This window comes from Spermophilus citellus (genome assembly GCF_964194105.1).
Source record: "Spermophilus citellus genome assembly, chromosome: 3".
NCBI lineage: Eukaryota > Metazoa > Chordata > Mammalia > Rodentia > Sciuridae > Spermophilus > Spermophilus citellus.
This window is the reverse complement of record NC_138184.1, coordinates 125,194,474-125,204,659: the sequence shown is the minus strand read 5'-3', so window position 1 is coordinate 125,204,659 and position 10,186 is coordinate 125,194,474. Positions and strand designations below refer to the sequence as shown.

The window sequence follows — 10,186 nt, the reverse complement described above, 5'->3', positions numbered from 1 at the left end:
GGGAATGTGGCCTTCACTTCTCCCGGTGTGCACCAGATGTGTGGGATTTTGGAAAGTGTAGGCTTGCATCCTTTTTTACCCAGGAAGGACCCAGAAGGCAGACTTCTGGAATCTAACCCTCCCCAAAACAGAACAGCTAGAGAAAAGATTTCTCGGCAGACACAGAGCATGAGGGGACATTTGATGCCTGCTTTATTCAGTCACCAGTAATCTCTCTTGCGTCACTCACTTTTGTTACAATTGACTAATAGGCAGCACGCCTCCGCCTGAGCCCCGGCAGATAGAAACACTGTCCTAAAAGGCTGAGCTCCCCAAAGAGCAAGGAGCAGCAGGGATGGGGCACAGGAGGCACCAGTTCCAAGCCCTGCTGTGGAAAAACTGGCTCTGCAGACTCCGGCACCCGGTGAGTGCTTGCCTTGGTTCTCCAGAGGGCTCCAGTGAGGGTTGGAGAGGGACCAGGTATGTCTTCCCTGGCAGGTGCAAATGTTCACCCTGCAAGGGATTTGGGAAAGTCAGATGATTTTACATCCGAACTTGCCCTAAGGGACAAAGTAGCTGAATTCTAATGACCAGCACAATATTTAGACACTAGAATCTTGTCAAAAAAGGGCTAATTTTGAAAAAAATTTCCTCCAAATATAACAATGCACTTTAAACTCTAGTTGGTGTTTTGGATACTTATTATAAAAGATGAACTGGAAATTATCTGGTTTACAAGGCATCAAATGTATTTAATGCATAGATAGAAATATTAAGATCAGTGTTTCTAAGGCATGAGTCCATGCAAAGTGTGTGTAAACAGGGCTTTGCAAGAAACATGAACTTAACACTATAAATAAGACATTAAAAATTATTAAATAAGACATTATTTTTTTTAATGTCTTATTTATAGTGTTAAGTTACACATTTTTTTTTAGAATTATATTTTAGTTACATCAACAAGGCTCTCCTAAGGAGATTAATGAAATTACTCAAACCAAATTTGTGTGAACATTTACGTAAAGGTCCCATAGATTTGTATTTTAATAAAGTAGAACTCAATCACTTATTATTATGATTAGTTGCCCTTTATACCTGATGCCACCAGGTAAACTTTAATACTTAGTGATGTCGTTTTCAGTAGTAGTTCTGCAATACTGTTTCTGTATTATTTTTGACTTTAAGGTTCACACTTATCAGATTAGGTTTTTCTGCGGATGAATTCTTCTGTTTGCAGAAATTCAATAATTGACATGGAATTTAATCATGTTGCTGACTCCTCAGTCAGAAGATCCTTCCTCTCTTTCTCACAATAGAACAAATATTAAAGGAGATGTTTTCTTTTCATATGGTATCAGGATTAGAATGATTTCAATTGAAATTAGATTGTACAAGAATTGTAAGGTCAGGAATGAACAAACGGGACTTCCACTTTTGATGAATTGTTAGCACATTGGTGCGTGTATAGGTGGTTTTCCATTTAAGTACAGTATATTAAACATGGAAGTTTGTTTTGGGGAACTAAGCCTATTTTCCCATGAAAGGACATTCTAAGGGGGAAGCTGGATTCCCAAACACCGTTCTTTCTTTTTTATATATGTCAACTCATTAAGTTCAATAGCTCAGTGAAGGTCAGGTATCTGGACTATCTACTCCCTATTATTGGACACCTGATTTGTTTAAAAATTTTTCATAATTATTATTGGTATAAGGGAAATATCCTTATCAGAAATATTTTGCTAATTTATTTATTTGATGTCTGCTTTTATAAAATGATAAGTCCTATGCCCTATGCTTCTTCATCTTATTTTTCTCTTCAGTATTCATCATTTATAATACACTACATATTTACTTACTTGTTAATTACCTCTGGATCCTGCACTAGTTTGTAAGATCCATGAGAGCGGGACATTTTTCTAACTTGTTTACCAGCACACTCCCCAGTACACAGAAGAGTACCTGGAACACAGCAAGTGTTCAATAAATATTTGTTAAATGAATAAAGGAAGGATAGAATACAGTAAAGACTTATTGTATCTCTACTGGGTGAACAGTACAAATGTTTGCCCTGTCTTCAAGGAATTGGAGTCAGTTTCGAGAAAATCAACCAAATATGCAATAAAACATTTAATAAACCCTTTTCTGGGAATATGTCTACAGATGTTCACACACACAATGAAAATGGTATTTGTTACAAGTTTATTTATTATGACATGGCTTACAATAGCAACAGAGTAGAAACAACCCAAGAATTTGTGTAGAATTTGGAGTCACCTGACTGGGTGCACATCCCAGCTCTGTCACTCACTAGTTGACTTATGTAGGCAAATTTCTTGGTTGGGTTTTCTTTCCTATGAGATGAATTTCTTTGCAAAGATTGAGTGGTTACTCCATGCAATGTGCTGGCAGTGATGATTAGCATGAGTGGGGGATGTTTTCTTCCTGGGCCATAGTGGTTGGCAGGGTAGCAGACCTCTGGGACATGAGCCAGGGATTATGAGGGGCAGGAGAGGTGAGGGTAGCTGTAGATATCTGATTTGCATGATTGGGTTAGAGCAGAAGCCCAGCGGGTATACTCTGTGATTATGTTTGCATCTCTTAATCAATTGCAGTGGAAATATTGAGGCCAGGCCCCTCTGGGTAAATGTCTTTAAACTGACCCACTTTTCATAGCTTCCTTCTGTTTTTCAGTGATGATCTGTGAATTTTTTTACATTATGGAAATGGGTGTTGGCATAAACCACAGAACAACCAATATGACCAAGTGAACAAATGGCCTCAAATAAATGTTTCCTTAGTGAATAAGAACCAGGCACTATTTGTAAGCGGAAGGAAGCGTATCCATTTTCTATTTTATTATTTTAGAATTATAATTTCTTTAAAAAACATTCTATTATGGAAATTTCAAACAGGAAAAAAATTAAATGGTACAATGAATGAATAATATCCATCACCTTCTCATATCTAAAGTGTTAAAATTCTATTGTTGGGAAAAATTAGTTTATAGAGAAGCATGTTTTTAGAATTACTTTAATGCCACTCTGATTTTTCCTCTTGATTTTAATTTATTATACAAACAGCACTATAACTATGTGAAAATTTCTTTTAAAAACATCTAAGATTCCTTTGCACTAATTCATCTGCTACATTGGTGGTCTTTTCTTATCATCAGGCATATGTAAGATAATATAATTACCTTACATAATTATAATTACCTTGCATAATTAAAATCTTAGTCTTTTTTCCATTTAACATTGAGGTTCAATACTTCAAAAGTTGCTCTATGGTCTTTCTATTTAATGGTTTTATTGTATGATAGTTCATCAGTTATTGAAACATTTCCTTATGTTGGGCCTGAAAGTTCTTTCCAGTTCTTACTGTCATGAATGACGTTGTGATTCAGGAAGGACACATCCTGGTGCAGGCAGGACCAATCCTGGTTCTCTTGAATATGTTTCCTAGAGCAGGGCTTCTGGGTCAAGGTCAGGACATGTTCATTTCTGGCAAGTCAATGACAGTTGAAGACGCCCTCGGGAGTCTTCCTGGATAGTTCCTGAAAAATCTCATCAAGTATCCAGTGGCTGTGAGCCAGAATTTTCCACATGAACTTACATATTTACTTTTATATTTCATTGTAACTATAAATCAATCAAATTCTTTACTTCTAAATTAAAAAAAAAAACTAATAACAAGAAAATGCTGTAAGGCAAGCATCTACTCTTTAGAAATCTCCTAGTTTTGAGGTCTTTGGGGATCCCTGTTTTGATAGTGACTAGAGGTGGCTGAACCCAAGCCTTGTGTGCTGTGCATGACACTGTTCCCCAATACATACCTCGAGTCATGGAGCAGTGACCTTTCGTGGGGCCACTGTTACCTCCCATCTTCTGCATCCATTGAAATCTTTATCTCTTGTTCTGAATCTCATCTCTGTTGACTGCTAATCTCCCTCCTCTTTACCCCAACTAGACAGGACTCTGTCACTTAACTCCATTAATGAGAGATGACAAAAGCCTTTTGAATTTGGTCAATATTATTGAAGATGTGGGCTAGAAGAGAGAAATTGTAACATAGTTTAATACAGGATATAGTTTAATACAGGCTTGGTCATCAGAATAGTATTATTGGGAAGTGGCGGACAGTTTAAGAGATGAGGTTTAAAGGGAGGACTTTAGGTAATTGGGGTAAGTTCTTGAAGAAGATTGTTGAACCCTGTTCTCTTTCTCTCTCTTTCTTCCCTGGCTCATGATGAGGTACATAGTTTTGCTCCCTCACATGCTCCCGCTATGATATGTTACACACCACAGCCCAAAGCAGTGGGGTCAACTAATGATGGACTGAAACCTCCAAAACTGTGAGCCAAAATATACCTTTTCTCATTATAAGTTTAATATCTCAGGTATTTTGTTATAGTGACAGAGAACAACTAACAAAGACATCATAGTCTGAGAAACCATTTACTACCAACCATAGGCCAGGAGGGTCTGATGGAAATAACAAAACTCTACTGGGAATGACCTTCTGCTGTGTACACCATACTATGGAACCCAGTAAAACATACCCCAGGTCTGTCCCACACTTCATTCAAACACTGCAGTCTCAAACAACCATGGTGGTAACATGTGTACTTTGTTTTAGACATGGGTGAGAATTACCGTATCCTGACAGAGCCCTTTATTCTGGCTTGCCTCAATGGAAGCCCTTGTGGCTACCTGAGCTCAGTGATAGCAACTTCTCCACTCAACACCTAGCCAAGTTGACATCTACCCCTGCATCATTAGAGGAGTCCTATAAGCTCACCACAACCAGGCTGAACCCCATTCTACATTATTTACTTCTAGCAATATATCTTAGGATCCAATCCTTCAAAACATCATTTTGGAAATCGCTGTTTTTTCTTTCTTTCAATATGTACAGGAACAAACTTTTATTCTGAACTTCCCCTGCTTCAAACCTGTGACCTTTGTGTGGGTAGAGGTGTGTTTCCCCTTTCTAAAACAGAAGAATCTCACACTTATTTGCTATTTCCATCAACCACTGCATTCAGATGCTAACAGCCCAAGTTAGTGTTAAAGAAAAACTTTATTTTGCAAACAATGTACTAGCCATAATTTCTATACATTTCTGAAATCGCAAAAATTAATAGATATGAAGACTCCCTAGTAAATTAGTTATGATTTCTTCTGGCTGTAGCCTGAGGTAATATTTTGTTGTTGTTGGTGGTGGTGTTTTTAAATAGTTACAAATTATAACTCATCATTTTGTTTGCTATAAGATTTGTTATAAGATCTGCTCAGGGTATTAGCAGGAATCAGTAGGTCAAAGGTCAAGTGCCTGATCTTTCTCACAGACAGGTTCAGGAAAAAACATTTCCAATGATCTTGAATGGTAGTTCCTGACAAGCTTTTACAATTGTATGTATTTTTTAAAAAAATAGTAGAATACCTTTATATTTGTGGGAGGTGGAGGGGGGGAATCCTAAAAGTTAAAATGTTTGAATATTAATTATTGAAATAGATTCATGTTGGGCGTGTTGCTAAAGGAGTTATAGGTACTATGACCTATGAGTGGGTTTTAGGAATAAAAGCAGTTAAGTGTCACTGGTATGGAGTTTTGGTGCTGAAAGAAGTGGCTGAAATTTGTTTATCAATATTCTTTCATTTAGAGTTGTACTGTGCTCCTGCTGGTTGGTCAGAGATTTCTAATTAAAAGAGACTTTCCCAAGTTGAGGACTCTACCATCACCCTGCGAGGAAGCAGGGATGTATTCATTCCTGCCCAGAGTGTATGAGTCTGCTTAGGCTGCTGTAACAAATTCCACAAAGTGACTTAAGAAATAGACCATTTGTCTCACAGTTCTGGAGACTGGAGATCCCAAATCAAGGTCTCAGCAGGGCTAGTTCCTCTGAGGACTAGATTTATAGATGGCTGTGTTAACCCTACATCTCTTTACATCATTTTCCCTTTGTATTTGTTTTTGTTTCCAAATTTCTCCTTTAAAATGACATAGTCATTTGGGATTAGGGCTCACCTTATTCTGCTGTGACCTCATCTTAACTAACCACATCTGCAATGACCCTATTTCCAAATAAGATCACATTCTAGGGGGCTGAGGATTAGGACTTCAACATGTAAGTTTTAGGATATGACAATTCAGCCTATGAGTATAAATCCATCCCTATCTATATAAATCAAACTTCAGCCTCAGTTGACAAACCCATGCTTTTAAATAGCATAGTCTGGACCTCATGTACCACCATCCACAGGGAGAAACGTGGTACTTAACCCACTTGGGTGGAAAGAAAGATATTCATCAGAATGTGGCTTTCCCAAGAACAAGCTTAAAATCTCCACCCAGCATGGAGTGAAGGTGGGGGATGGGAGGCTGAACTGAAGCTTCTGGGCCATTCTTCATGGGCTGCCCAAGGGTTCAGAGTGACTAAGTGGCCACCTGGCTCTGACTTCTGCTAGTTCTCAGCAGATAGTTTCTCAAAGTGCACAGCCGGGACTACCTTTAAGGGCAGAATTCTAACTTTTAGTTAAATGTCTGTGGTCTCTCTGAGTATACAGACTGGCAGAATGACACTGAATTTTCTGGGCATGGTAAGCTTCTGGGGTGTTCATATGCTAGTCACCCTTAACTGAACTCTAGATGCACATCAAAGTGCCTGCACCTTAGTTGGCCTCAGTCAGCTTTCAGATTCTTCTCATGGCAGGGCCTGAGCCACACGACTTAGGTATGGCCAGCAGCCTGGCCCTGCTTGCATCCTTCTGTTGGTACATTCAGTATGGACCACAGGACTTGGTGGTGATATTGATTATAGCCTGTTGGTCCTTGCTTGATACCAGATGGCACTGAAAGTGTACCACTCTCTTTGGCATGCTAATACTTACCAGAAGCTGCAAATGAACATAGTGTTTATGGGCTGACTGATCAGAATTTGGACCTAGGGAACATTGCTAAACAGTTACCTGCTGACCAGTGAGCTTTCTGCTCTGCATCCTGGCAGATGACCACCCCAGGAGAGCTTCATACACAAACCCACAAAGATGGGGATTCCTCAGGATAGTGTGGGAACACTTGAACTGTTCGTAAATGTTCTAGCAGTTATGTGGAAGTTGCCCATTTCCCATGATTAGGCCACATGGTCCCTTTAGGGCTGACTTCTTTCCCTCTAACTGGAAGCATATCTTACTGCAGATGCCCATGTCTTTGTGATGATCTGAGGCTCTGACCTGAGAGTCTATCAATATAATTAGACAATCATCCAACTTCCATTTGGATTGATAAGATGGCAAAGTTGATGATCTTTCTATTGGTTGTGAAACACGGAGCCTGTGGGGTCCTTGGGGTTGGCCTAGACTGGCCTGGTTGTCAGGATTCACCCTGCCCTGGACCCTGGGAAGGAAACTGTCCAGTCACTATAAGGCCACTATAGGTCATTTGGGTGTGTCTCAGTTTACATGGAACCGTGAGCAAAGACAAGTGGTGCATAAGTCTAATTATTGAAAAGCAAACATGCTTTTGTGTCTTGAGGGCTAGCATGTGCTGGGCTGTTTGGGGTTTGTTTGCTTTTTCCTATTCATTATCACACAGTGCCTTTTCACTTTGGATGGAGCTTCATTTGCTTCTAATCCTTTTAACTGTAGCTTTGTTTCCCCCTGCCTTCCCTCTAAGCACAAGTCATTACATAAACCAGGAGACATGAAAACAGCTTTAACCAACAGTGAGGTAACTCCTGTGTAAAGAAAAGGGCTAAGAGTTTTTTGTTCAGCGGTAATCCTCCTTTGTGTCCTATGTCACAGCCTGAATGTAAGAATGTCCAGATCTTCTAAAGGTATGAAAAAATTACTGTTAAAAACACACACACACACACACACAAAGCATCTGATTTCCCGTTTCCTTTTTGGATTGTTTGCCAGGATAAAAAGAAAAAAGAAAAACAAAACACAAAACAAACACAATTCTGTATGTTGCTCTTTTTCTGAAATTGTTACCAGAATCTTAAAGAGAAAAATGACAAGATCATCAAAAGACTAGGACTGGAAGATTTTTTTTTAGGATGGTAGATTTATGTTGCTTCTGTAAAACACAAAAAGCAAAGATATCTTCTTTGCCCAGGAGACTTGTTCCCTCCCACTTTTGAATCTAGTTCTCATTAGAAACACCCTAGAATTCCCTTGCTGTAGTTATTTACGTGGTCCAGGTAGGCCTGGGTTTTTCAATGACAAGAAAGGTTCAAAACAAAACAAAGCAACTCATATTCACAATAATTCAAGAAACCAGAGGCAAAAGCAATGTCAAGACTTGTTTCTATGAGACTCTATGGGAGGCTGAGGCTGTTTACTAGGGAACCAACAAGATTGAAGTGCCCTCTGGCTTTGTCACCCTGGGGGCCCCTTCAAGGAAAGCTTTGAGGTCAGCTATACATCTACCACTCTCTGAGTCCTCTGCTCTCCCTGCTTTGTATCCCCTCAGCATATTTCCTTCCCTTGATGCCTGGCTGTTGGCTTCTTCAGAAGGTTCACCCATGTGGTGCCATCTGCGCGGGGCTAGGTGTGGTTGTCCTATGGCAGGCACTGGGGCTTCTCCCAGGAGCACAGTCATCCAAACTTGCCTCATTAGCAACTGTCATACTGTTACCTGTATCCTGAGCCAGAAGCCTGACTCTGGAGACCAACTAATCAGGTCTGGCCATGCCCTAAAAAAACCAAGCAGAAAAGGTAATGGTGGAAAGCAAGGAAAGACAACCTTGATCAATATGGTTATGTTAGGAAGGCAAAGTGAGACTCAGCATCTCAGCCCTATCTTCCAGTTGCTGAGAGGAGATACAGGTTTAAATAGAGGAAGAATTGGAGTAGCAGGTGAGAGGTATACATAATGAAGCAGTCTTGGTCGAACTGTGATCTGGTGGATCATTCTCTCAGTTCTGGTTGTGCAAAGGGACAGTTCTGGAGTAGTCCTTTATCACACAAGGAAGCAATTTCCTCTTGTTGCTCAGGATATGTGTTTGTCAGACCTGTGATTCTGAAAGCCAACAGTTCAGTTCCATGTGATGATTGCTCCTGCTTTTCCTGGAAGGTGTAGCACAATGGCTGAAGACTCCTAGATGCTACTCTAGGGGTCTAAAATCAGAGGCTGCAATTCTCCCTGGCAGTTTGGTCTCAGTCTTGAAGGGAGAGATGAGATAAGTTGGGTAAACTTAGGGATAATAAGTCTTGTATTACTAATTTTTAGATGAGCACTTGCCCCTTAGAGGATTAACAGGCTTACATGTAGAGGTGAGGAGGACTTGACCCAAAGTTTAATAAAGGAGACTGATGCAATATGAAGGCAGAGAGGCCAAGCTTTATTCTGCTTTCAGCTACCCACAGGGCACCAGAGCCACGGATTTTAGCAAAGTCAGTCTAAGTTCCTGTTATAATCCTTCAGACTTAAGGCTGGGGCTCCTGGGAGAGGCTTACCTGAACCTGTGTGCACAGGTGCCCTCCTATCTGGAAAATGACCATTCCTTAGAGATGGGGGCAGACAGCTAGGAGGTGAGGTAGCCTTTCCCAACTTGTGGAGTCATGGCTGATGGCTTCCCAGAGGGGCTGCTACAGAAGACCCAAGGTGGAAGCTCAGTGGTGTGCTGTGCTCTGGGTGGGACCAAGGGTATGGTCTTCCCTTTGCTTCAGCTGTTCTTCTGCCACTTCAGCCAAGCTGAGTGGTGTCCATCCTTTCTTTTCCAGATGACCATGAAATTTAGACCGGGATCCTTGTCTTCTTCTTCCTAGACATTTTACAGGAATTCTTACTTCCAATTTCATAGATGGAGCATAAAGGTCAGAAGGGGAAGGGATCTCCCTAGGTCCAATGGAGGGGAGCAGCAGGGCCTCCGCGAGAGGAAGAGGAGAACTCCTGATGGAGAACTCACACCCTTCCTGCCCCTCCAGTGGATAGCACTGAACAAACACTTGCTGAATTTATGTGACGAAGACTTGAGTGTGTGAAATGCTCCTGATCACGTAGAACAAGGACATTCTCTCGCGTGCCAGGGGTGGAGTTGGTGGTCTCTACATCATTCATTGTCAGGAGCCACTGGTGACATCCACAGGACAGCCTGGGACATTGTTTGCCATACACTTGAAATCCATGGCTATAGCATTCACTGGTACAGATGGTCTGAGTTCCAGATTCCAGCCTTACACTCTGTGGCAGGAGCATGCTT

The 10,186-nt window shown here is 40.8% G+C and overlaps 1 protein-coding gene across 1 annotated transcript in view; it reads left to right on the top strand.

Annotated features, from left to right (window-relative positions):
* Window positions 1-334: 334 nt before the first annotated feature.
* Window positions 335-10,186, top strand: part of ABCA13 (ATP binding cassette subfamily A member 13) — a gene marked incomplete at both ends in the record, with an annotated part of 438,366 nt that continues 428,514 nt past the window's right edge. The window contains one exon of the mRNA XM_081283275.1: window positions 335-403. Coding sequence (XP_081139401.1) covers window positions 335-403 — 69 coding nt within the window. The remainder of the gene's footprint in view (window positions 404-10,186) is intronic.